This window comes from Protomyces lactucae-debilis (genome assembly GCF_002105105.1).
Source record: "Protomyces lactucae-debilis strain 12-1054 chromosome Unknown BCR37scaffold_10, whole genome shotgun sequence".
Lineage (NCBI taxonomy): Eukaryota > Fungi > Ascomycota > Taphrinomycetes > Taphrinales > Protomycetaceae > Protomyces > Protomyces lactucae-debilis.
This window is the reverse complement of record NW_024468002.1, coordinates 433,472-459,473: the sequence shown is the minus strand read 5'-3', so window position 1 is coordinate 459,473 and position 26,002 is coordinate 433,472. Positions and strand designations below refer to the sequence as shown.

At 51.4% G+C, this 26,002-nt stretch overlaps 12 protein-coding genes across 12 annotated transcripts; 6 read left to right on the top strand and 6 right to left on the bottom strand.

Moving 5' to 3' along the window:
- BCR37DRAFT_34521 (kinase-like domain-containing protein) lies at positions 1-3,037 on the top strand. Its single transcript, XM_040867608.1, has 2 exons — positions 1-143; positions 195-3,037. The coding sequence occupies exons 1-2, from the start codon at positions 137-139 to the stop codon at positions 2,876-2,878; spliced, it is 2,691 nt and encodes an 896-aa protein (XP_040725243.1). The 5' UTR covers positions 1-136; the 3' UTR covers positions 2,879-3,037.
- BCR37DRAFT_380045 (uncharacterized protein) lies at positions 2,890-3,769 on the top strand. Its single transcript, XM_040869410.1, has one exon. It carries the CDS (start codon positions 2,910-2,912, stop codon positions 3,357-3,359), a length of 450 nt encoding a protein of 149 aa, XP_040725242.1. The 5' UTR covers positions 2,890-2,909; the 3' UTR covers positions 3,360-3,769.
- Positions 3,770-4,429: 660 nt separating this feature from the next.
- On the bottom strand, positions 4,430-7,499 carry BCR37DRAFT_380043 (uncharacterized protein). The gene has a single exon (XM_040869409.1). It carries the CDS (start codon positions 7,322-7,324, stop codon positions 4,484-4,486), a length of 2,841 nt encoding a protein of 946 aa, XP_040725241.1. The 5' UTR covers positions 7,325-7,499; the 3' UTR covers positions 4,430-4,483.
- Positions 7,500-7,504: 5 nt separating this feature from the next.
- BCR37DRAFT_393141 (clustered mitochondria-domain-containing protein) lies at positions 7,505-11,468 on the bottom strand (the record flags this gene model as incomplete). Its single annotated transcript, XM_040871258.1, has 3 exons — positions 7,505-7,517; positions 7,623-11,358; positions 11,417-11,468. 3 exons carry the CDS (start codon positions 11,466-11,468, stop codon positions 7,505-7,507), a joined length of 3,801 nt encoding a protein of 1,266 aa, XP_040725240.1.
- Positions 11,324-14,380, bottom strand: BCR37DRAFT_33277 (nuclear condensing complex subunit). Its single transcript, XM_040867074.1, has one exon. The coding sequence runs from the start codon at positions 14,300-14,302 to the stop codon at positions 11,693-11,695; it is 2,610 nt and encodes an 869-aa protein (XP_040725239.1). The 5' UTR covers positions 14,303-14,380; the 3' UTR covers positions 11,324-11,692.
- A 1,014-nt stretch (positions 14,381-15,394) lies between these two features.
- On the top strand, positions 15,395-15,556 carry BCR37DRAFT_330747 (the Ing1 Phd finger in complex with A histone H3k4me3 peptide; the record flags this gene model as incomplete). The annotated part of the gene is made up of 1 exon (XM_040866992.1): positions 15,395-15,556. A coding segment is annotated over one exon (162 nt), but the record flags the coding sequence as incomplete, so codon positions are not given.
- Positions 15,557-15,767: 211 nt separating this feature from the next.
- On the bottom strand, positions 15,768-17,952 carry BCR37DRAFT_380041 (phosphatase 2C-like domain-containing protein). The gene is made up of 2 exons (XM_040869408.1): positions 16,010-17,952; positions 15,768-15,964 (listed from the first exon to the last, which is right to left on the bottom strand). Exon 1 carries the CDS (start codon positions 17,499-17,501, stop codon positions 16,224-16,226), a length of 1,278 nt encoding a protein of 425 aa, XP_040725236.1. The 5' UTR covers positions 17,502-17,952; the 3' UTR covers positions 15,768-15,964; positions 16,010-16,223.
- BCR37DRAFT_393138 (uncharacterized protein) lies at positions 15,887-16,129 on the top strand (the record flags this gene model as incomplete). Its single annotated transcript, XM_040871257.1, has 2 exons — positions 15,887-15,964; positions 16,010-16,129. The coding sequence occupies 2 exons, from the start codon at positions 15,887-15,889 to the stop codon at positions 16,127-16,129; spliced, it is 198 nt and encodes a 65-aa protein (XP_040725237.1).
- Positions 17,561-18,944, top strand: BCR37DRAFT_393136 (phosphatidylethanolamine-binding protein; the record flags this gene model as incomplete). Its single annotated transcript, XM_040871256.1, has 2 exons — positions 17,561-17,578; positions 18,366-18,944. 2 exons carry the CDS (start codon positions 17,561-17,563, stop codon positions 18,942-18,944), a joined length of 597 nt encoding a protein of 198 aa, XP_040725235.1.
- Positions 18,945-19,693: 749 nt separating this feature from the next.
- Positions 19,694-20,104, bottom strand: BCR37DRAFT_347766 (CDK-activating kinase assembly factor MAT1-domain-containing protein; the record flags this gene model as incomplete). The annotated part of the gene is made up of 1 exon (XM_040867791.1): positions 19,694-20,104. A coding segment is annotated over one exon (411 nt), but the record flags the coding sequence as incomplete, so codon positions are not given.
- A 178-nt stretch (positions 20,105-20,282) lies between these two features.
- BCR37DRAFT_380038 (P-loop containing nucleoside triphosphate hydrolase protein) lies at positions 20,283-25,371 on the top strand. The gene is made up of 2 exons (XM_040869407.1): positions 20,283-21,226; positions 21,266-25,371. Exons 1-2 carry the CDS (start codon positions 20,723-20,725, stop codon positions 24,962-24,964), a joined length of 4,203 nt encoding a protein of 1,400 aa, XP_040725233.1. The 5' UTR covers positions 20,283-20,722; the 3' UTR covers positions 24,965-25,371.
- Positions 24,916-25,964, bottom strand: BCR37DRAFT_380036 (histidine phosphatase superfamily). Its single transcript, XM_040869406.1, has one exon. The coding sequence runs from the start codon at positions 25,918-25,920 to the stop codon at positions 24,991-24,993; it is 930 nt and encodes a 309-aa protein (XP_040725232.1). The 5' UTR covers positions 25,921-25,964; the 3' UTR covers positions 24,916-24,990.
- Between the last annotated feature and the right edge of the window lie 38 nt (positions 25,965-26,002).

Genomic DNA, 26,002 nt, shown 5'->3' with positions numbered 1-26,002 from the left:
CTATACTACTAGACGACTACTAGCCTACTACACTACACTCACACAGCTACGACAGATCAACGCAGCAGCAGAGCAGCAACGGCACAAGCAACTGCGACCGCACTAGACCAAGGCGAGGCCCATACACGGCAGCATCATGTCTGGTAAGCCACACGATCTACTTCAAACACCATCACTCACACACATGCAAATAGACCCGGACCGCCCTGTCCTTCGTCGCGTCCACTCTGCCAGACCTACAGGCAACAACGATCTCACACGGCCCTCGGGCCTCGGTCGTATCAGAGTCAGCGCGACTCGACAAAATAGTAGAGAGTGGATACCCGGTTCAGGCGCCCACTCGCCACAAATCCCCTTGATCCATGCACAGCAGCCGGTCGGTGGCGGCTTGTCTGCAGGCGCACAGATTATGCACCATCAAAATATCTCAACGACGCATCTTGAAGATCTAGAGACATTTCCGAATACATCCTTGCATGCGTTTTCATTTGCCGTTCAGCATGATACCATTGCAGCGAGGCATAACATCGTCAAGCGATCCCTGGACTACCTCAGAGATAAATTTGGCTCAAAACAGGAACAAGTAGCGGAAGAGGAACGGCCGGCAAAGGTCAAGAAACCTACATTTGCGCTTGATTTGGAAGGCGTTAATGATGGCATGCTGGATCCGAGTCGGCAGGGACCTAAGACAGCGCCGTTGACGTTCATCTCACCACCGACATTCAGTACAGAGAGCTCAGAGGCGAGTACAGCGGAAGGCTCACCCGATGTATCGCGGTCAACAACGCGCACCTCCACCTCCAATCAATCGACCATGCCGCCTCGTCGACGTTCCTCCTTTGTTGAACGTCAGGAAGTTCGCCTGGCCTTGCACTCTTCCTTGTCGTGCACCAATTTACCCTCTCTCAATACAGCCTATCAGCAATCTCCCCTCATGCCCGTCCATCCAACCAATCGATGGGGCCAGCAAGCAACTCAAGCAGTCTTCACCACAACACTCGAAGCACCCTGGTCGATCCAATCTGCGAATGACTATGCCATGATGATTTTTGGGATGGGTCGGGATGCGATTCGGAAACGTACGAGTTTATTGGATTATGTCGTGGAAGATCGACGAGAGTGGTTGCGGGAAAAATTGCAGAGTGGTGCGAATGAGGATAAAGTATTGTTGTGTGGTGATGTGTTGCCGGTCATCAAGCGGCTAGGTACGGGCGCTGCGAGTTTATGGATCAAGGAGAAGCAACTTGGTCTTGTTTGGGTGATTGAAGAAATTGAGGAAGGGGTTGTGGAGTTGCAGCTCGATTCAGAGGACGACAAGGTCTTGCAAGTGCATGGCGATACTGTCAAGATCTTTGAGCGCGATGTTCAAGGTGAGTTTCTCTCTGCCATTCTACCAACCTTGCCACGGGACTCGGCCGGTCGTTTGGAAATGCAGCAGATCAAGGAACGCATGCACTTTACCCTCAAAAGTAGTGCTTCTGTCGCACCCTGCACCGTTGAACCGAGCGTCTTTTCAACAGACGAACGCCATAAGCTGCGCGTGTCCTTCCTACCACACGTTGCAGGAATCATTATTGTTGGTGCGCAGCACTTGGATGTCAAGTCTGCGAATGGTGCCTTTACGAGTTCTTTGTTTGGCTACAAGGAAACTGCTGGCTTCCACATTTCAAGGCTTATTCCGCATTTTGAGTTGTTGCTCAGACAACTCGAGGAGCACAACGGTGGTGAATTCGCAGAAGGCACAATTGTACCGGAACTGGCATTCAGGGAAGCTGGCATCTACCTGACACGTCCTGAAGACCGACATGTCTTGCAAGGCATTCAATCCCTGCATTGCGATGGTTGTGTCTTGCCCATTGATATACAAATGCGTGTGGCTCAACAGAGTGATGGCGAGGGTGGATTACTCTATGCACTGTGGGTTTCCTATGAACGCGCATTCACGGTGTCACGCGATATGCAGACCTTGCCTGCAACGAAGCGTGTTGCCTCAGAAACCTCATCGCCTGCTGAATCTGGTGGTGATGAGATTGTACCGCGCCGGATTGGTGAGTATACCATTTTGGAAGAAATGGGCGCTGGTGCGTATGGTCAAGTGAAATTGGCACGGTATGGCAGGAAACGACAACGTGTTGTTCTGAAGTATGTGACAAAGTCGAGAATTTTGGTGGATACATGGACACGCGACCGTCGACTTGGGACTGTACCCTTGGAGATTCACGTTTTGAATCACTTGAAGCAGCATCCGCATCGCAATTTGGTGGAGATGAAGGATTTCTTTGAGGATGATGAAAACTACTATATTGCCATGACGGCGCATTCACCGGGGATGGATTTGTTTGACTATATCGAGTTGAATACCGATATGCGAGAGATTGAGTGTATCAGCATTTCCCTGCAAGTGGCACGCGCACTCGCACACTTGCATGCACTGGATATCGTGCATCGCGATATCAAGGATGAGAATGTTGTCTTGGATCGGAATGGATGGGTCAAGTTGATTGACTTTGGTTCAGCGAATTACTGTCGCAATGGTCCCTTTGATACGTTTCATGGGACGATTGATTATGCGTCGCCGGAAGCACTCGAGGGAAAACCGTATAATGGCAAGGAACAGGATGTTTGGGCGTGTGGGATTCTCTTCTACACGCTCATCTACAAGGAGAATCCCTTCTACAACATTGATGAGATTATGGACCGTGATTTGCGAGTACCGTACATCATTAGCGATCGAAGCATTGATTTGGTGCGGCGGATGCTGAATCGGGATGTGCCTAGTCGGCTCACGATGGAAGATGTACTACAGCATGCGTGGTATGAAGGATTCGAGGGGGATGCGATTCAGCAGCCTGTGCGGATACCTGGTGAGATGAAGTGAATAGGATGTAGCCTTGTACGGGTATTATTTGATGGTGGTGCCCAATAAAAGTGAAATCAGCCAGAAAAGTGAAAGAAAAGGCCACAAAATAAAAGCCGTGTCAAGAAAAGGCCACAAAAGACAGAGAACAAGGAGAAGAAAGGGCCACAAAAGACGGAGAAGAAGGAGAAGAAAAGGCCACAAAATAAGATCAGTCAAGAAAAGGCCACAAAATGAGGAAGAGAAGGAAAAGAAAGAAAGAGACTTCAGCCAGGAATCAACCTCAACTCCATCAACCAAGTCGCGCCTGCAATCAAGACACAGACACAGCAGCACTCGATGCCCCTCGACGGACGCAAGACAGGCTCACGCGTCCCAGAGACCACAAAGCTCGCCGCAGTCGCCTACTACAGGCAGCATGGCTCCCTCAAGCTCACTGCAGAGAAGTATGGCATGTCCATCGGCACACTGGCAACAGCACTCAAGAATCACACAACCCTAGGCGAAGTCTCCACTCCCTCGACACGACCCCGGAAGGGACGTTCCTCTCGCCTGGATGCAGAGGGGATCGATCTCATTCGTCGGCTACTGGAGGAGAACCCACAAATGTACCTCAAGGACATCAAGCAGCGACTGGAAGACGACCTCGGCATCCAAGTAGACACGTCTAATATCTGTCGACAGATGAAGAAGGCTCGCATCAGTCGCAAGGCACTCGCAACGCATGATCCTGTTCAGCGGGAGGCCATTGAACGGCAGGAAGAAGAACACAACAGGCAAGTGGCCATGTTGCGCGCACAGCAAGAATTAGAGCGCAGGTATCAAGCAAGACGACAAAGACTCGCTGCGCAACGAACCCCAGAACAAGCACAAGCTGCACATGATGCTGCTGTAGCGGCTGCGAAGCAACGTGCTGAACGGAATCGCGCTGCTGCAAAACAACAACAGCAAGTCTTGGCATCCTTGGCCGTCCAACATGACCCGGCCAACCAAGAACACGAAGGCGGTGTGCCTGGACCTTTACTCCCTGGTGAAGTGGATGCACAAACACTAGATGAGCTGGCACTGGATGCACTGCATACAGCGCATCATCCACATCTCAATCTCAACCATGCACTCGCCATTGATGGTCATCCCAGCCAGAGTGACGATGAGCGTGCTCAACAAAATGCATTACTGCAGAGCAGCTATGAATCTGCCATGGCGCAATTCCGACAAGAGACTGGACCATCAGATCGTCGCAGTGGCGGCGGTGGTAGTGCGAGGAAACGACGTGCTGTCAATGCTGCTGCGATGGAATCGATACAGGCGCAGATGCATCATGATTTGATGCACGATGACTCTGCGTTGATGCAAGAACACCTCGGAGATGCGTATTACACCGGCAATCATGCGCATGCCTTTGATGCGCCATTCGATGCAGCGACCATGAGGCAGCTGCAAGGGAGTGGCGCGGAGGATGATGAAGATGCTGTGGCACGCTATGCAGGCTTGCAGATGGAAGATGGAAGCATGGCCATTGACCCAAACATGGATGGTATCGACTAGGCTAGCATCAGCAGTGCAACAATAGAAAATCCTTCATCATGCTTCTATGTTCGTGTCTATATCATGATATGTACATGCTCACCACGGCCGCGGAGGTCGTTGCGAGGGGGCTCGTCTCTCGTAATCCTCTTGATGTCCAACATCTTCCTGCCGTAGCAAGTTTGTGTAATCATCCTGATCCTCTACATACGCTGGATGCTGCAATGCACCATGATAGGCCGTGGCTTCTCCAAGCGATGCAGTCGAATACGTATCTTGCAGTGTATACATTGCCGACTCGGAAGGTTGTTGCATCAACGGGTACGGCGCCCTCGGTGGCGTCGTCGTCGCGAATACGGGCTTCCGCTCAATCCCGCGCGTACTGGGCCGTGACCAGTCTTCATGCTCACTCGGTGCCAATGACCCTTGTCGTGTACCAGGTCTGGATACATCAGCAAACAAATGCTCGTCGTTGCCATTTGCTTCAGCCACTTGATGCACGTACTTTTCATCAGCGACATCGCCTTCCCTAACAAGTTCGAAGCGACCTTCAAATGATCCAGCACGACTCAGACCAGGCGTCTGTGTACCCGTGGACCCGGGAGAATCAGCAAACGGCGACTGGCCAACCTTATGAGGCGTCGTCATGGCAATCCCATCGCCACTGAATGTTTGTGAATCAGCAAACAGACTACCAGATTCATCATCTGTCAAACGACCCTTATAAACTTGTCTTAGCAAGTGTCGTGATTTTTCGTAGACCATGGGAACCATGAGTGGTTGCGTTAATGCCGGATGACCGAATCGTTGACGCAAGCGATCTTTCTTTGCATCATTCTTGTGGACCATGGGTACTTGACTCTCACTCGCCTCTTCCAAGCAGTACTCAAATACCGTATCGTACTTTTTCCATAGAAATAGCTTAAAGGCAATGAGCAAGACAAAGATGGGCGCAACAGCGATGGCTGTATAGATGCGAATCTTGATCCAAATGACCACAAACAACACCAGATTGGCGAGTGCCAGGATCCAAAGCAGACGATTGACCAAGACGCGCCAGAAGCTGCCGCCAGATTCTACTTTGGTAATTGACACATACAGCAAAGTGTATTTGTAAGTGACCCCAGAAATGACAAAGTAGAGCAAGCCAAAGGGCAAGATTAGTGGAGCAATGGCCGCATAGGTCACCACAATCGTAAAGTTGTATAGGAAGGAGTTGTAGTAAGAGGCATAGTCGAAGGGTTGCGGTGCAGACCACTCAATCATTTCCCTAGGGCTTGGGGAGAAGAAAGTCCGTTTGACCCATTTGAGCACTAAAATCCAGATCTGTACCAAGTCCACGAAACATCCGAGGTTGCGCTGAGCCACGTACAGAATCCAAAAGGTGGAGGTATTGATGATGGCGTTGGACGCACCTGCAAAAAAGTCGCTCTTCTTCAAGGCACGCCAAAAGCCTGCGAATCCAGTCTGATCTTGCGCGGTTTGAACAATGCTCGAGACGACAAAGGACCAGACGACTCCAAAGAGGGTGAAGATGACAAAGTTGTTGACAAAGAAGAAGAGGTACAACTTGTGGAAAACGTTTCGCTCGCGAGACGTTTTCGTGAGTGATCCACTAAATTGGCTGAGTCGTCGCATGAGAACTGGTAGAAGCAAAAAGAAAAGGGTCAAAATCAGTGGTGCCAGCACACCTTGCACGGCCGCCCAGAGTTTTGGGTTTGCATTGATGCGGCCCTGAAACCAAGGCCAGACGTAACCAAGATTGTAGATATTTTGCAGAAAAGTGGCAACCAGCGCGTTGGGCACTGTCCAAAGAATACACATAAAGACAAATAGCACATTGCCAAAGATACGATTCGACGTGCGTGTACTTTGCCTTGTGCCCATGTTCTTCCAGATGATATCCCGTGGCTTAGGAGCTAGAAAGACGTTGCTGTCTCCCTTGTTGGCTTTGGCCACAGCATGAGCTTGGGGAATTGCAGGGTAAGAGATGAAACCATACGGCTTGGTGCGAAATGCCTCATATTCGTCACGGGCCACTTCAATCTGCTTCTCCAGAGAACGCACTCGCGATGAATAGTAGTCGATCGCGTCCTGACCTTTGTGGGTAGGTCGCTTGGCTGGCAGCTTATCTGGGTTTTTGAGATAGCTTGCCAGATAGCCTTCAAGTTTGCGCACTGCAGCTTCGTGACTCTCAATCAGCGCTGGGATTTTGCCCACATCACGGCCCATCTGGACTTGTGAATATGGCTTGGCCTGTTTGAGGGTCGAGGCGCGTTCCGCCAGTGCTGCATCAGACCGTGCTTGTGATGGCAAATCAATTAGCATGAGGGTGCGAGAATGCAGACTCGCTTGAAATTCATCGGAAGCAAAGTACTTGCGCCTGAGCTGAATGACACGCTTTTGATTATGCCAAATGAGAAGAAGCAGTGCAAGCGTAAAGATATAAGACATGCCGATATGTGCATAGAGCCAGCTGCCATACAGACCTGCCGTAGACAACTTTAGCAATGGATTGGTCCCGTTTGTATTGCTGCTGCTTAGCTTGTTCGTACCAATCAGGTTGACTGGGATGAGCACACCGCAACCAAGCACGGTAAGGAACAGCAGGTAGTTGCGGCACATGCGCAAAAACCGCAGAAAAATGACCGCATCCAGACCTATCCTCTCGAGCATGTAGTCCTCCTTGACACGCAAGACAGGCTTGATCCAGGCCCAGGGCGCATTGTTGAGCTTCGGCGGTGCAAACTTTTCGTCCGCATATTTGAGTTTTGGTGCATAGACGACGGTGTTGCGAGGCCGTAGCAGAGAGAATGCGACAAAAAGAATGGCGGAGATGCCCAAAGAGAAGCCAACAGACGACAATATACTGTTGACATCGAAATTGCCTCGGTCGGTATTGGCATTGCGAATGATGTCGATAATGTCTGGCTTAGACATGGTGAACGGTTGTCGTCAGAATGAAAGGTGAGATATGGATCTAGTCCAACAGATGAGCAGATGCACAGACAAAGATACGACGTCACGAGCAGGGGCCTGTGGGTGGTTGAATTTTGACAAAGGACTTTCTTTCCATCCAGGGATCGCTCTTTGTCGGCCGTGCGTCATTTTCAACGTCTTCTATTTATGGAAGCTGTCATGTGCAGAATCAACCATTTCACACAAAAGACCAGTATTGGGATTAAATGCTTGAGGGGAGTATATATGGACCTGCTTAGTAGCAAATCTAAATGCTTACTTCATCGGCCGCGCCTTCTTGTTCTTCGACTTCTTCGGTGCCTCGTCTGTGTTGCCCGTAATGTACTTGACAAGCTCTTCAACCGTCTTGTTGGAGACGTTGGCGAGCGGTTTGACAGTTGCACTGACAGCGGCAGCTTCCTTCTCCTGAACAGTGGTCGATGTAGCGTGCATTTTTTGCATAGACGCCACTCGGCTCGCTAGCGATGTACTCCTGCCTGCACCCGTAGATCGCGTTGCTTCGAGCCTCGCTTGTTTTGCCAACTGCACAGCATTCTGCGTCAATTGCGACAGCCAGAACTCAGCTTCTTTTGTGTTCTTGTTGTCTGCACCGAGCTCTCGCTTGAAGATGTTGAAGGAATCACGCATCTTGTTGATGCATTCGCGGTGCTGTCCTGCCATGGCCATGGCCTGTGCAATCTGGAAGTACAAGGTGGCTGCATTCAGACTGTCTGGTCCAAACACAGCAATACACACCTCGGCACTCTTCTCGAACCAAGCCAGGGAATCCTTAAACATGCGCAATGACTGGAGCATCACGGCCGTGTTGTTCATGGTCGTGATCATGTCTGGGTGGTCTTCGCCATAAATAACGCGCCACTTGGACAGAGCGTGCTGGATGTACGCAAGAGCCTGCTTCGTTGCACCATTCGCATGCTCCAGGAGTGCCAAGTTGAGATAGAATAGCACAGTCTCGTGATTATCAAGACCCAGAGTCCGCTCAGCGACAATCACAGCCTTGCGCGACAAGTCTGCAGCCAAGAGCTTGTCATCAAGGTTGCTGTACAGCAACGACAAATGGCTGTATCCCCGAGCGGCTCTTGGGTGTAAGACACCGTAAATCTGCTCGTGCAGTGACAGTGCCTCTGCCAACAGCTCCATGCCGAGCTCCTTCTGACCTTGAGCAAGCGTCAATCGACCAGCTTCCAAAGCTTCTTCTGCAAGTCCGGAATGAGGAGCAGAGTCCTTGACGACAGGCAAGATGGCCGTAATGTCATCGGGGATGAAGCGTTGGGTGCGCGCTGGCTCTACAATAGCTGCAGCGGCAATGGCAGCCTCCTTCTTGGCCTTTTTGCTCTTCTTCGCAGCTGTTGCCGTTTGTGGCTCTTCAGCATGGCCATTCGTCAGCTTCTGCTGAAGGGTGGCAAAGTAGTCGCGTGCTGCCAATTGAATGCCAAAGGCAAGACAGATCTCACGCAAGAGAGGCGCGCCGGCGACATCAACAGACCAGTTTTCTGGCAGTGTATAACGGAATCGGCGCGAGACCTCTTTCTCAATCTGCGCTTTGGCAGACGCAGGCGTCCACTTCTTGAAGTGTAAAGCATCTTTATAGAGATTTGCGACTTCAGGATCTACCACGGCTTCAGCTTTGTCTGAGAAGAGACAATTGAGGTAGTAAGCAATGGCAAAGCGAACGACGGCGAATGGCTGGGCTCGCATCGACCTGCTCAGAATATGCTTCACCGATCTTGCAATGACACTGCGTGTGCCGACCTTGACAAAGGCAGCGCATTTGCTGACAGCAGTGCCTTCCCGAGCAAGCTTTAAGACTTGGCCCAAGCAGCGCAAATTGATGCCTCGCTTGTGAAGGAGTTTCGACAAGGCTGCACCATCCATGGGGCAAGCCAATGCCCCATCGCGCAAATCTTCAACGAGCTTGGGAATAACGACCTCGTGCAGGTGCGTTGACAAAGAACGAACAAGCTGTTCGTCCTCTTCCTTTGCTTTGCGATCTTCCTCCGTCAATGTCTCAGGATACCGCGCGGTGAATGTGTCGGGGTTGAAGAGCAACTTGAAGCCGGAAATGTCAATGCGACGCTCTTCGTTTGCATCGGTCTCGGGGACGTCTGCTTCGCCCTTAGCAGCAACAAATTTGTCGCTCTCGGCTTCAGTGTCGCCCTCAGCGGCGACTTTTGTGAAGCCATCAGAGTCGAGACTCGCTGCACGGTCATGACTTTGCGTTGGCTCTGGAGGTGTATCCTTGATAGTCGCTTGTTCCTTCTTCGCCGCTGCCTCCTTGTCCTCTTGCTGCATCTTGTCCTGAACATAGGTATTGAGCTTCTGCTCCCAGAATCCCTCAACAAGCTCGTAACGCAAGGCGACCATGCGATGCGGGTACTTGTCCGACTCGACAGCCTCTGAACTACCACGGTTCTCAAAGCTGCCTAGATTCTCAGGACCACATTCGTTCTCGAGGAAGGCAATATCCACGGGCGTCAACCGGTACAAGTCCAAGATGTACGTCCGGCCATCTGCACCAGCCAGGCCTTTCGTCTCAACACTGAGCTCGAGTTCCTTCCTACGGTCCTCCTCCTTTTCAAAAACGGCGTGACGCTTAAGTCGCATGGTTTGTGCCACTTTGGCAAAAAGTTCGCCGCAATCCTTATCATCGGCAACGACATCGCGTCCGTCGACGCCGCCATAGATGATTTGTGATTCTCCTTCTGGGCGGGCCTTGAAGATGCCAGGAACGATGGACTGTGCGACAATGCGTTCACCACAGTAATCCACGACACATGTACCGAGCGTGCATAGCTTGTCCACGTCGAGCGACGAGAGGGCCTTGACACCGTTGACGTCCAGCGCAACAGCCTTGTGTGCTGCATCGTCACCGCCCTCACGGTGGAAGGTACCAACACCATCCAAACCATGAGAAAAGAAAATATTGCCATAGATGTACATTTGAGCATCGCGGTCCTCTGTTGGGTTCAATGGGATGAGTTCGCCCTTGACGAGGAGCTCAGCGCCCTTGGCTGCCGCTGCAGCGAAGTCGTACAAAGTCTTGGCCAACAAGCGCGAACGTAAGATCCGTTCCGGCAAAGGGGTTACTGGCATCTCGCGCGTATTTTGAATTTCTTCATTCCAGTCGCGCAATGATTCATTGAGATCAAAGCCATGTTCGAGGAACGGACGCTGGACGCGAATTGGATCTGCCGTAAGGGTTTGTTTATGTGCAAGCCAAGACACGGCAGGGGCAGCGTTGACAAGCGGCACGGTGAGGATCGCATCCCGGGTATTCATGTACGCTTCCAACTTGCTGTAGTGCGCTTTGAACAACGGACTCTGTGCTTTGAGAAGAGGCGACAAGGAATGGAAAACCTCACAACCAGATTTAATGGACGGGTCAAATTTGGACGAGCTCGAGTTGCTGACGTAAAAGCCATTGATGGTCGATGTAATGTGCAGATTGTCGCCTTCGAGTGTTGTGGCAATGAGATAGAGCAAGTGTCCACGTAGTCTGAGATCAGAGGGGACAGGATTCCACGCGGACAGTGCCAGTCTCTTGAGACTTGCTGTGACGGGGGACTTGGGTTTTGGTGCCAAATCAACCATAGATACGGCAGCGTGCACTGCATCTCCAGACAGGGGCGCAGGCTGATTAGCCTCGTCTTCAAGCTGCAGCAACTCGAATTGCGTCTCGCCGCCTGGGCCTATCGATGCACCACCGTGCAGGAAATCAAGCAGTCGGGTGACATGCACACGAGCTTCTCGTTCAGAGTACGGGTTTTGCACGAGCTTGAAGTCTGATTCTGCTTGCAGACCCTCGACACTACTCAGTTCTGCAAAGTCATTGAGTGCTTTGCCGTTGTACTCCAAATGGAAGCATGAGTATTGACAGGTGCTCGGTTGTTCGATAATGCTTTGCTTAATCTCATTAATTGTCTCTGATGCACTTGCTTGAATCTGAAAAGTGCTCGGGTCCGACTGAGGCAGCTGTACGGTGATGGTAAAGAGCTCTACACCAGATGTCAGCTTACGTACCACCTTGAGACGGGCGTGCGATGCATGTCTTACGTTGTGGGGCCTGGTCAGCGGTCTCGTCGTTGTATGGCTCCTGCTCTGCCATCTCTAAATGAATGTATTGTAGCCTCTAACTGGCTCAATGAAGGATGCAAGCACGACTCTCTCGCTACAGGGCCTCTGTAGATGGGGCACTGGGGGCTGTTCGGGGAAAGCAGGTTGCTCTGTGCCCGGGTGCAGGTTTGGTCGAGGTCGCGGCCATAAATTTTTCTTGTGACTGGCGAGATGGGCTGGCAGCGTCAACTTGATCCTACAGTATTTAAGTATGCACTATGCAACGACTGTGATGTCCCCAGCAGCAGTGACATCGCCGTTGACAGTCGCAGTATCCTCTTCATCCGCAGCAGCACTTGTCTTGTCGCCATCTCCAACCACCGTCTCGCTGTCCTGGCTTGCAAGCGCCTTGTCCATCGCTGCTTTGAAACGCACAAGACTCCGCTTCGTGACCATATCACTGCATCGTTCCAATACATCATCCAAATCCTCCACTGCCGTTTCAATCTGTTCCTGCTCGAATCGTCGCGGAAGATGCACTTTGCCGAGCATAGATGCAAGGACACGGCCTTCCTCCTTCTTGCAAACGCCCAGTCGTTTCAAAAGACCAGGCGCAATATGGACGACTTGACAAGCTTGAACGCTATCCATGGACTGGGCAGGCAAATTGGCAAGTCGTAGCGGGTTTGTCCATTCCATGAGTTGCGCGCCAACACTCGTCAATGCTGCCATCTCTTGCCGTTCCTCAGCGTCCAGTTCTTCGTATTGTCGTGAAACGCGGCGCATGACGCTCACGACAACAGTCGCAAATGCTTCTTGGTGCTGCGCTGATGAGTAGCAGTACACTGGGAAGAAATAGGCCAGGCATTGCTTGAGTGATTGATTGTCAAAGGACGCAGGGGAGTAATATAGCGTTGCCATCTCCTTGAGCAGTCCACGGGCATTGACTGAGTCTGGCAGAAGGATGTTGTGCAGGAGCAACTTTGAGACGGACAATGCAGCGGTCGCTTGAACCTCTGGAAAGTCGTCATTCTCAAAAGCCTTCAAGAACATGCGGACGAAACCTTCCTCTGGAGATGATTGTTCGGCCTCTTCTTCATCGGTCGATGCGATGACCGTTTTGAGTAGTGCTGGATGCGCCATGAGGATGTCAGTCACAATTCGAATCGCCAAGATGCGCATCTCTTCATGTCCTTTTGCAAAGCAGTAAATGAACAAATCCATGTTCTCTTCGGCCGTCTTCTTGTCTAAGAGGCAAATCAAGCTCAAGCACTCGATACCACGCTCACGAATAGGGCCTTCATGTGAACGAACGGCAGGATGAATAATGCTGCTCAAAACTTCCGTCAGCTTTGGATTACTTGCGAGCGTTCCTGTGAGGTTGAGGATCAGTGCGTGCACGAGGTTGAGTGCCCGTAGTGTTGTGAGGATGTACTTCACTTCGCCACTCGTCTCCTCTTTGCCATTTGGTGTGCCTGACTCAGCAGAGTGGAATGAAGCCTCTTCAGGGTCATCCTCGAGTTCATCATAAAGATCCGTCACCACCTCCCGCACAATACTGACGTACTCCACCTCGTTCACGGCAATCTTGCTCAATGCATTGACTGCAAGTGTCTGCACGTTGTCAGACAGCTGTGCGTGCAAGATCATATGCACGGTAGATTGAATGCGCCTGCGACCAATCTCATCTGAGAAGTCTGACTTCTGCACAATTTTGAGCAGATTCTCAATGACAAACTCTGTGTCGACCTTGTCCGCATCTTCTTGGGTTAGCGCAAGCTGTACTTGCTTCATGACAAGTTCAGAGAGCTCCGAGAGTTCAGGAAGTTTATCAGACAAATCTATCCCTTCCGTTGTGCATTGATCATTCAGGCAGCGCGCCAGGAAGACACTCTCCGGGTTCAAGTCTTGCCAGAATTCTTCATCAAATTGGATACTATCCACAAACTCCTTGCGAATCTTGAAGAAGGCTCGCATGACGTCTTCACCGACAGTACTATTGACGATATCGAGACGTTGCAGCAGCTCAAGAATTGAGCCATGGGCGAGATTGAGCCAATCTACTGCAAACATCTTTTCCGATGCCTTGCGCACAGATTCGTCACGGTCTCGCAGACCCCATTTGAGGAGCTTGTTGCGTTTGCTGATGGACAAGGGTTTGAAGCCTTGGATGGAAGGTAGGACAGTGGTGTAGATGTGTTTGCGCATGATGGGATCCAGGTCACGCGCGCGTTCTAACAAGAATGGCAAGGTTGCAGGGCTCTGACTGAGGTTGTGCAACACTGCTCTGCGTACCTCGGCTGCTGGATCATGTTGTAGTAGGTGCAGCATGACTTCAGTTATTTTGGTCGAGTCTTCATCCTCATCGACTTCTTCTTCCTCGTCATTCATATCAGCCTGGAAGCGAGACAGTGCAAGGACCGCTTGCACACGCACGCTCGCTTCCCTGTCTCGTACGCGACGAATGAGTGCTTTTTCAAGCTGCTTAAATAGATCTTCGTCAATCTCGGAGAGACCAGAAGACATGATGAATGCAAGTAGCTGCACAACACGATAACGCACATTCTTCTCCTTTGATTCCATACCACGCAACAGATGATGGACGAGGTCAGCCGTGAATTCGCCAAACAATTCTTGCTCGGCTTCATCTTCCGTAGCATCCAAAACAGAAACAAACAGCGCAGTTAGTTTGATGATGCGGTCTGCATTGGCATCTGCCTTTTTAAGGACAAGCACACGATTGAGGAGCGATAGGAACTCTTGAGTGAAGCGCTCGTTATGGAGCAGGTCTTGTTTGAGGAGAACTGCATTCTTGCGCGAGATGCGCGATGATTGAGCTTCTGTGAAGATTTGCGCGATGGCCGAGGGACGGACACGGCCTGGCATCTTTACAATGAGCAGCTGTAGATATATGTAATCAGAGCTTGAGGATGAGCAGCTGTCGGGGGAGGATCAAGTTCAACGTCGCGTCTCCCTCAAAACAAAAACAAGAAATCCGCAACAAGCACGTGCACTGCAACGACGCGACAGAAATTGAAGCACCGCAGCCTGATTCAGTGATTCGCAGGCCATCATCAAGGACTTCCCTTCAGTGGCAGGAGAGGCAGCAGACCCAATGGAGCAGACATAATGCCACCTGCAACAGACGAAGGGACCTCCGGCGATAGTCCCATGGACTTTCAACTCCCCGGCCATACCTTTGCAACAACTTCAACTTTATTCAAACGTCGCGCTCGTGGTCGATCGAGTGGCAGCACGAGCGCGCACCGTCGCAAGTCTCATCATGGATCAGGCGATCGTACGCCATTGCGGCAAAAGACACACGCGCAAGTGCAAGCAGAAGATGACGCGAGTTGGTTTCGTGTGCCGCCTGCAGCGCGTGAGACACTTGTCAAGCAAGCAGCGACAGAAGAGCCAGAGCGGACAGAGGAAGATCTTGCCAGAAGTAGGCTGTTGATTGAGTTTGGTGAGGTGTGTGGACATTTCCCTGTCGAATTGTATCGATCATTGATGTTTATGCGACAACTAGATGCCGCCTACCTTGCAAAATCGCGCGCATTGGACGAGTTGTGTCGAGATTTACAAGCAAGTACGACTTTGACAGAGTCTCTCGAGCTGAGGAAGCGAATCACTCAATTGATGCAGAGTTCACGTTCAGATCGGGCAGAAATCGCCGCTGAAGTCAACAAGCTGCAGACACTGGTTGAGCATCATGCTGCTAGTCTGCGGCAGGAGATTCGCAAGATTGAAAAGCCAGCAGAGAGTCTGGCAGCGACGAACGCGCACCTAGCTGCTGTTCAGCGGATGGCAACGGAAGATGAACTCTCTCAGCCGCGGCAACCCGAGATGGCAACGCCAAGAAGTCATAAACCAAAAAGCAAGAGCAAGCAGGCACAACGGAAACCTGCAGCAGAAGCAACATCTACCCCCGACCACTCAGCAGCCAAGGATAAGGTCGAAGACGCGTATGATATTCCTATTGATGACGATGAGCCAGTATATTGCTACTGCAACCGCGTCTCCTTTGGCAAGATGCTAGCCTGTGAGAACGACGCTTGCGAGGGTGGTGAGTGGTTTCATTTCGCTTGCTTGGGCTTGACGGGTGCACCGAAGGGCAAATGGTACTGTGACACCTGTCGCGAAGGTGGATTTGATAGTCGCCATCCCCCAAAAGCACAGGAGACTGCACATCAAAGAAGAGCCCGGGAAGCCAGGGAGCGCAGGGAGAAGGATGCAAAGAGAAGACGGTCACGGCGGTAGTCTCTTTTGATGAGTGCAGCTGTGACTGCTATATTTCACTCTACACCAGATGACGTCAGTTGATTGGCCAGGACGCAGCTCGGGAAACGTGCGACGAGCAGCTGTAGCCCATGTTGGCTGTGGGGTGGGCGGCCTTCATAAAGTGCCAAGGCGAGCCCATGTTGTCATGCAAACCTCTTCCCTACACATCCAATCCATTCAACTATCATCATGTCAGCACCCCTAGGACAACCAGGCGCACCAGCAGGAGCAGGCCAGCAAGACGCACTTGACAAGGGCGTGTCTTTTGTAAGTTTCTTGTTATCAGGAGAGACATGTTGCTAATCCTACTAGATGAGCAAGAAGGCCGGACACTCGACCAACGCAGGTACCACCGAGAAGATCTCTGATGGAATCCGCTCTGGCTTCAAGAAGATAACTGGCAAGGACGTCCCTATTGCAGACAAGCAGTAGTTTTCGACACTCATCTGCCATAGTGAAACAAATAATCCTGCCTTTAACCTTGGTGATATTGTACATGTTCTTTTTATAAAATGAGAAGGACCTCTCATGTACGACGATCCCGTACATTGGCATTCTCCAGCCTGTACTTGCGCAGGTCCTTTGTATAGTCCACCCGACTGAAATCCGCCTCCCACGCAGGCAGCCGAACAACGCAGCAGCTCGCATTATCATCCGTTCCCAAATGCTGCGCTAGTAGGACGAGTTCTTCAGCTGCACGAGCAGGTGTATCCGTATCAAATGTCTTGACCACATCAATGATCTCCTGATCGCTCAAAACATCCGTCACACCATCCGTACACATCACCATGAACGCATAGCTCTCTGCATGACAATCAACAACTGCCAATTGCGGCTCTGCACTGACTCCAACTTTCTTCATCTTGGCATCACCAAAGGCTCGCGTATTGGCAAATTGACCAAAGCGTTCAGTCCCAAAGGAATCAGTTGTGAAGCGCGTCGTGAAGCGTCGAAGCCGTTCGAGCTCTGCCGGGGAAGAAGGATGATGGTTCGTTGTCAGGACTTCTGACAGACCGCCCTTTTCTGTTGAACACAGCAAGATGCGTGTATCGCCCACATGCGCTGACGTGATGGTGTACGTGCTGGAATTCCAAAAGGGCTGATCATCATGCGATTGAATCAACGCAATCGACGCAACAGCGCCAGCTTCCGCATTCTCGCGGATGTAGTGCAAATCTGCGCTCAGAAAAGCAGCAGTCAGTCGAGCTTCAAGGGATAGCTGGTCTGTGTTGTCTGGATCAAGGCCGCCGATGTAATCTTGCAGAACTTGCGGCCTGAACCTTGCAAAGTACCCACCCACCTCCTTCCGCCATGCTGTCACCATCTTGGCAATTTCTCTTGACCGGACCCCTTCAATATGATCATGCAAGTTCTCCTTGAGCCACTCTGAGCACGTCTGTCCACCATGCCCATCAATCACGGCAAAGTAAAACATCGTCTTATCCTCTGTTGTGGATTTATTGACAAGTTTGTTGAGTGTGCCAACACGTAGCCTATCTTCATTGGTAGGCCGATCGCCACGCGATGAGTATAAGCCGCAGTGCGCTTTGGCTTTGGCGATAGGAATTCGTACTTCCGGCCGGTCACGCGGTGTATAGTAGTCGTGAAAGGTACGCCGATTCGCTGTGCAGCAGTCTCTTGGATTTATACGGATACAGCGCGTCAGACTCAGACCTGTCGTGCGAACCATCACCCAGGACAGCTCAAGGCCCGCAGGCTCGCGTGCAGCTGGAGGTCGCGGTTGTGTGTCTGGCGCTGTTTGCGTTGTCGATTCTCGGTTTGGCCGATGGAGCAGGTGGCCCATCTGAACAAGTCGTCGCCATGAGATGCAGGCTAAAGCCGCGTACTAAAGCGGAATCGCTCATGGCCAAGCTCAGCTATGTATGCCTTTTATCGGCATGTTATCGTCTTGAATGTACAAAGGAGCAGCATCTGACTATCAGATTTGGCAGTCTGTCTCTTGGAGGACCGCTGTTCAGCGAGAGCTACTGGATTGGTTCTGCCGGCTCTATGGCTGCGAACATCTGCTTGACTTGGATCATTTCAGATGCTAGAACGCAGGATATCTATATCTGAGCCTGAGTCTCGAGCACTCGAATCTGGCAGCCTGTTCACTGTATAGGTCTGTATCACAGTCTACCAATCGATGCACACTGTAGAGTCCATAGACGCAGCAGCAGATCATCGGGCAATTTCGAGCACCGAAACCGGCCAACGGACTTCATCTCAACGGCCTGGACCACGACTCCACACCATTGTGTCAGCATCCTGAATGCCGTCGCCAACCTTATAAGGGCGCAGCACACTGACTTTCCCGGCAACTTAGATCCGCCGTCTCTGCATCTGTTCCAAAGAGGTCCAGATCTGACTCAATTCAGTATATCCCGGGCCAGTGACAGGTAGGCATGACAGCATGCGGACGGAAGTCACACAATAAGCGCGTCTTAGTTTCGAGGCACTCATACTGTTGGCCTTGACAATCTACAGTACTTAAACCGAGCTGCCTGCTGCTACTTTCTTCTTAGATAGTCTATTCAAAATGCTCGCGTCCATCGCCCTCTCCGGCTTGTTCTCTGTCGTCACCGCCAGCCCGGGATACAACATAGCCAATCTCCCTCTCGTGCAAGCAGGCATCATCCCCAATGTTTTGCCTGACTTCAATCCTCAGACATTCCCACTCCTCAAATTCACCACGGATGTTGCTTTCCTCGGCAACAACATCCCTCAGGCAAGAGCTGCGTACCCACCAGCATTGAGCTTCTTTGGATCACCCAAAGATCTGTTCACCCTCGCTATCGTCGACCCAGATGCGCCGGAACGCAACAACAACATCATCTCACAGGTGCAGCACTTCCTTGCCTTCAACATCCCAGGCAACACACTTGCTGGCAACCTGTCCACCCTAGGGGATCGTCCAGCCGGGTCCTTTGGGTATCTGGGTCCCTCACCACCCGCTGGCTGTGGAACACACCGCTACGTGATTGCTTTATTCAAGCAACCTGCCCAAATTGATCCGGCTGTCGCAGGGTTTGGTACTGCCAGGTACCCACTCTTCTTCAACATCAAGTCCTACGCTGCTGCCAACAAGTTGCAGCTTGTGGGTGCAAATTATTGGCGTACAACGGCAGCACCTGCACCATTCTGCACATTCTTTACGGATGCAAGTGAGACTGTCATTGCACCGGAATTTGCTGTTGGCTTTGGACTCGGCACTGATCCCTCTGTATACTCGAAGCAGCCAAACTAGCCTTTCCAGGAACTTTGGTAAATAGGTTTCGTAGTAAGCATATTCTCGTGGTCCTCTCACACCTCCGTATGACTGTAGCCCGAGGCAAAGGTATCTGGCAGGGGATCTCTGAGTCTCTAGGCTTTCAGATGGTCCAACAATATCGTGCCTCGAGTCGGGCATTCTCCAATGCAGGACTTCAAGCATGCCTCACTGCTCATTTGATGGACAAGAGTCTATTCACCTCCATTGTTCGGCAGCATAAGCCCAGCAAACGCTTCAAATAGAGCACGCTCATAGATGTCATGCACACGTGCACCGCCTCCGCTGAATGTTTTGTCACGCTTGAGTGCGGACAGCGTAACATCTTCGTAATCACCTTGCACATTGTACAAGTCTGTAGGCTGGCCCATCCCAAGCATTGGCGAGAAGGGCGTATCGGCTTGTTGCTTCAGCTGCTGCAGTCTTCCTTTTGTCTTTTGGAAATGCCTGAGTTGTGCTTGCGCATTTGCAGCACGCGCATCAGCATCACGCTTGCGAGCCTCGAGACGACGCTTAGCATTCTCTTGCGTTTCTCGAACGACGGCCTCTACATCCGCTCCAGCTGCCATTGCAGACAATAATTCTTGGCGTGACTCTGCTTCCTCGAGGATTTCCTGTTCCTGCAATTGCAGTGCTTGTCGCGCCGCTTCTGCTTTGGCTTCCTTTTCATACTTGGCAGCTTCCATCGCCAGGGCAACTTCTGCTTTCTCTCGGGATGTATTGGTAGAAATGCTTTGCTTGTTGGCATACTGGTACGCCTTGACTTGCTTTTCTGTTTCCGCCACATCGACACCCTGAGTCAAGTTGAATGTGATCATCTCCACTTGCTCTAGGTAATCATTATAAGCCCTCAGACTATCGAAATCTTCTTCAGTCTTGTTGTAGATGCGATTGAGACGCCGCCGCGTATCGACTTCCCGCTCAATGACTGCATCACTAAAAGTCTGCTGCCGAAACTTGTTCCTCCGGAGTGTTTTGGAACAGATGGGACACGGCGCTGGTCCAAGAGTGAAGATTCTAGAAACGCATGACTCACACATCTTGTGATAGCATTCTGGGTTGACCAGGAACTTCATATTGGGATTGAGATAGCGGTCTGATGCGCATACGGGGCATTTCTCAAGCTCTGCTTCGACCATGGCGGCTCAGAGTTATATCAAGCAAAACAGTAAAGCTGCACAGCGTATGAATGCGATAAAAAGCGTCTAATGTGACGAATTGACTGGGCAGAGGTTGCTTGTTCGAGGTCCTGGCAGTTGGGACGCGCCTGCGACGATTTTGACGGACAAAAAGAGTTGGAAGCACAACGAGACCAAGACTCAATCTAACACACAGCCTAGCCATTGCACGAGGAGCGCAGCAGGCACTGTACGATCGCCTCGCCTGTATCGTACAATAGCAAGAACCATCGGCGACTGTGGTCTTTCGCAACACGGGAAAGGGAAGTTCAATTATCTCACTGAATTGCCACCATCAGGCATCCGCCGCTCATCGCTCATCATTCACAACGACTGCCTGTTGCTTCAAAGACCTGACCACTGCACGCTATAGACAATCGCAACATCATCTCTTTTTGCCGACCAGGGACCTCTCATCTCGCGCAACCTACACTCTTTCTTGACGACTTCGCAACAACCTTTTATCGCATTCTCAGCATCTAGCGTGTTTCTCAATCCATTGTCAACTTGTTTCTCTGCTTATATTACTTTCTCTTTTCAGCTGCATCTGCTCTATACTAGCCTCATCCACACCTAATCATGCCTCCAAAGAAGAATAAAAAGAAGGCGTCCGCTGCGAATTCAAGAGGTTTCGCAACAACTTCAGTCGCTTCCAAAGCTAAAGAAGCTGCATTGGCAACCCCAGTCGAGTCTCCCACTCCACCTGAACCTGTTGTGGAACTGGCAGAACCACAAGACATCGTTATTGACCGAGAGCGCGCTGCCCAAGAGGCACTCGAATCTGCAACAATCGTGGAGAATGGCACCAGAGCCTTCAACAAGATATGGAGTGAGGTGCAAGTCGAAAGACGCTCTCGCAAGGCATGCATCCCTATTGCTCTGCCTGAAACAATCATTGCTCAAGTTCTGACACTTGCTCAGGCAAGTACTTCTCGACTACAAAAACAAACGGCTGCAGAGTCTATGAGTGATCTCTACTGTGGCGAGATTTTGCTTCGTGAGCTGGGCCTTTCCGAAGACCTGGTTAAGACAGTCCTGACGCACACTGCGATGCCAAGCAGTCCGGAGAAGCTCCTTTACTATGTGAGTTCACCAGCTGTCGCAGCCCTTGGCTAATACTAGATTGCAACCGCCACTGATCACGACATTCTTTACGACTTTCTACCTGAGCGGCCAATGACACCCGTCGAAGACGATCGAGCATTGACGCCCCCACCGTCCGCCAAACCTCGCAATAATCGCGTGATGGAAATCTACTCTGACGAGGAAGACCAAGACGAAATCGCAGCATCACCAAATAAGTATTACGTTGAGAATCAGCTCAATCTCCTCGTCATGCGAGGCCGCATCAAAAAAGAGCCTGATTTGGCGCCCAATATTGCAAAGCTTGAGAAGCGCTCGCGCGTCATTGCATGTCAGATTGGGTTCAACAGGCAAAGTGCAGCGAAGCAAGTTCAGCGCGCTGTACAAGGCGGTCATCTTGCACGGGCAGCTCAGACACGCAAATTGGAACTGACCAAAATGCAAGCTGCACCAAAGGCTGACAGCCCTGTGGCTATTCCAGCCGTCCTCCAAGAAGAGCAAGTCAGTGACAGTGAGAGTGACAGCGACGACGAATGGATGGCTGTCCAAGGCTCCGGGTCCCGCTCTTCGTCACCATCTCGAGCTTCATCTCGTGCGAGCCTTGTGCTGGTGCCTGATGACCTTACCACTGATCAAGTCAAACAATCGGCTGCTTCAGATGTCGAGGAAGAAGAGCTTGGTGTCTCGGCTCTCTTCGCTGCTGTCGATTCGCCTCCCACGACAGCGAGTTCGCCTGATGAATCTGTTGCTCTCTCGCCCTTCCCCCTAGTTCTGCCACGTCTCTCACAAAACGTCAGCCCAGTCAAGCTCCTTGAACAGCGCCTCAAGCGTGCAGACAAGTCTGCCAAAATTGATTTTCTGGACAATAACACCAAACTTGTCATTCGCTTCCGTTCAGCAAAGGTATCGCGCCGGAAAGTGTCTGTTGATGAGAAGCTCTATGGCTTCCCTGATCAAGACACCGCACGCAACTTCTTGAGTATGCGAGCATTGTTCTCCGTGCCAGAGTTGGCGACTGAGAATTTCGGTGCCCGATTTACGGGTGAGTTTCGCGACGCTTGGCGTATACTTAAAGACGAAGATGCCGAAGTGCAACGACTCATTGTTGAAGGCAAGCTCCGCAATGTTCGAGAGGTTCACCTGGCACGCCAAAGTCTTGTAGTGCCATCTCCAAAGACCGCATTGGGCCCTGCCGCACTCCCTTCGAGTCACCGCAGCCACCACAAGACCACGCGCGACACTTCTGATGTCAATGTGCAGCGCATGTTTGAGCAAATGAGGTGCTCGGAAGCCTACATGACCATGTATGAGCATCGTGCTCAGCTGCCCATCGCAGCATATCGGTCCGATTTGCTACATGCTATCCAAAATAATCAAATCACCATTCTCTGTGGTGAGACTGGTTGCGGCAAGTCCACTCAACTTCCCACCTACATCTTAGAGTCTGAGCTGGCAAGCTCTCGTCATTGCAAGATCTATGTTACTGAGCCAAGACGTATCAGTGCCATTTCGCTGGCGATGCGAGTCAGCTCTGAGCTTGGCGAGCCACGTCGTGCAATTGAGCGAGGCGAGTCGTTACTTGGTTTCAGCATTCGACTCGATTCTCAAATCAGCGACAATTCTCGCCTTGTATATGCTACCACGGGTATTGTCTTGCGCATGCTTGAAGAATCACCTGATTTAGGCGGCATCACACACTTGATACTCGACGAGGTGCACGAGCGCAGCATCGAGTCTGACTTTTTGCTCATCGTCGTACGGCGTCTCCTTCGCACCAGGCGCGATCTCAAGATTGTGCTGATGAGTGCAACGCTGCAAGCTGAAGTGTTCAATGATTACTTTGGCGGTCATTGCTGCATCTTCAAAGTCCCCGGCCGTACATTCCCTGTCGAACAAAAGTTTTTGGAAGACGTGATTGAGTCAAGTGGCTATATCTGTGACGAAGGCAGCTATTTTGCGAAACGCGGCGCCGTTGCTGAACGTGTCAACACGGAGTGGGAAATTCCTGAAGACCGCGAGGATGAGGATGAAGATGCCGAAGAGGACCTCATTACCTACTCTGACCGTACAAAGAGGGCACTCAAGCTATTGGATCCCTACAAGGTCAATTTTGATTTGATTCTCAAGCTTCTCGACAAACTAGCCAAGGAGCCCTCGACTCTGACACAGGCAGTCTTGATTTTCATGCCAGGTATGGGTGAGATTCGCCGTTTGTTCGACACATTACAAGCACACAAAGTCTTTGGCGACGAGCGAAAATGGCTAATATATGCACTGCATTCAAGTATCGCCAGTGATAAGCAGCAAGCTGCCTTTGATGTCCCACAGCGGGGCATTCGCAAGATTGTCATTGCCACCAACATTGCAGAGACGGGTATCACGATTCCAGACATTACCTGCGTCATTGATGCTGGTAAGCACAAAGAGTCTCGCTTCGATGCTCGTCGACAGCTGAGTAGACTTGTGGAGACATTCATTGCAAAGGCGAATGCGCGTCAACGCATGGGTCGTGCTGGGCGAGTGCAGCCAGGTGTTTGCTACCACCTCTTTTCTCGAGCGCGCTTCAACAAAATGGCTGAACACCAGCTGCCAGAATTTCAGCGTCTCAATCTCGATGAGCTTGCGCTGCGTGTCAAGACGGTTGGTATGGGTGGCATCGAAGAAGTATTGCTTGAAGCACTGGACGCGCCTACTCCCGAAAATATCAAGCGATCTATTGCCAGTCTCATTCAAGTGGGTGCTCTGGACGAAGATCAAAATCTGACCTCGCTTGGTCGATACTTGGCCCGATTGCCAGTAGACGCAACACTCGGAAAACTCATCCTATACGGTGTACGATATAGCTGCCTAGACCCTTGTCTGGTCATCGCTGCTGCGCAGAGTTCCAAGGCGCCCTTTGACACGCCCATGGGCCGCGAACGCGAGGCTTCGGCTGCCAAGCAATTGTTCAGTCGTGGCGATTCCGACTTTTTGACGACCTGGACGGCCTATCAGAAATGGCGACAAGTGTGCATCGACAAACCCGCTCACGAACAGAAATTCTGCCGGGATAGTTTCCTGAATGGCAAGTCTCTAGCTGCTATTGAAGAGCTGAGACTCCAGTACCTCAAAATTCTGGTCGATGCAGGCTTGCTGCAAGTGGGCGAACAGGATCGTCGAGCCATTCAGCGTGCTCGATTTATGAGCAGTCGCGATGGATTCATCAGAACACCTGCACACGTTGAGCAAAACACCGAGACGCACACCTACATTGAGTTGTGTATCGCTGCATCCTTCTATCCCAACATGGTCAGCTGTCGCGATGGCTTCAAGACCGTCTCAAAGGGCCAAGTGGTGTCCATTCATCCCTCGTCTATCAACCATGGCAGCTCTGGCTCGTTTGCAAAGCCGTGGGTAGCTTTCTTCTCGTTGCTCAAGACAAAAGGCCCGCTCTATGCGCATGACACTGGGCTCGTTGATGATTATGTTGTTGCTCTCTTCTGTGGCAATGTTGAATTCAAGCCTCTTTCCGGCATCATCAGTATCGACAGGAATCGCATCCGCTTCCGAGTGGGTAGTCTGCGGACATGCATTGCACTCGCAGTATTGCGAAACAACCTTGCACGTTGCTTTGCACGATTCATGGACAGGCGCACGTCGCTCAATGAAGCTGTTCAAGATGAGGAAGCGGCGTGGCTCAACATTCTTGGAGAGTTGATCAAAGACTTTGATGAAGTGCATCGCCAACGTCTACGATAATGTACAAGATGAGTTGTACATGCTATCTATGCCACGGCACTCCCTATGCTGCCTCCTTCATGTAGTGTTCGCACGAGACGCATGTCCCAGTCTTGCATTTTGTCTCCTGTCGGTGTTTGGTCCCTTGGCACAAGCTCATACTCTCTCGCAGCACAGTTATTGTAGTAGTAACCTCCCACACGCTCTGCTTCCGGCAGCGGGTCCAGTCCAAGAAGGTAGCGAATGAATGCCCCATGACTGACCACTGCGATCGCTTCTCCGTCAATGGCATCCTCAGCACTTGCTAATGCAGCGAGGTGTTGACGAACGATATGTGCACGCTCGTGCAAGCGTATCCGATCGAAGCTGAACAAGCCCCGTTTCGCCAACCACTCTTCTTCTGTTCCATCCGCTACAGCTGCGTCACTGCGTGACCAATCCATCGCATCCACGCACGCTTGTGATGCATCATTGAATACAATCGGCGCATTCGTCTCGTTGCGCACAAACGCAGCAATGCGACGTTTATTGCATGCCGTCGTCTCTGGGATATCACTTGGCCAGTTACCCGTTTCTTGAAGTTCTGGCATGACTTTCGCATCACCCATCAAACTCGACTCATACATTCCATTCTGTGCTGTCGTATTCATAAGACCCGCCGCTTCTGCTTCAGCCGGCCGCGCTTGGAGCTCAGGCTCATACGTGAGTGTTGCCGATGGGCCCAATGCGACTGTCGCTGTTTGTAGCGTTCTCAATAGATTTGATATACACGTGTATCGTATACGATGTGGCCCGTCGCCAGGATACGCGCGTGCGAGCTGTGCGCGAAGGTGGGTCGCTTGCGCAATCCCTAGTGGCGTCAAAGGTGGATCGCGTAAGTGGACTTGTCCGCCGTGGAGGTTTGATTCGGCTTGAGCGTGTCTGATGAGGATGATGCGCCTTCTCAGACGCCGGGCTGATGCATTGCCTGTCTGCATTGAGCTGGTCGGATGCCTGGACTCAAGTAGACGGTGGATGGATGTCTTGCTGCTGCTGCTTCACTGCGGGAGAGAAATCAGA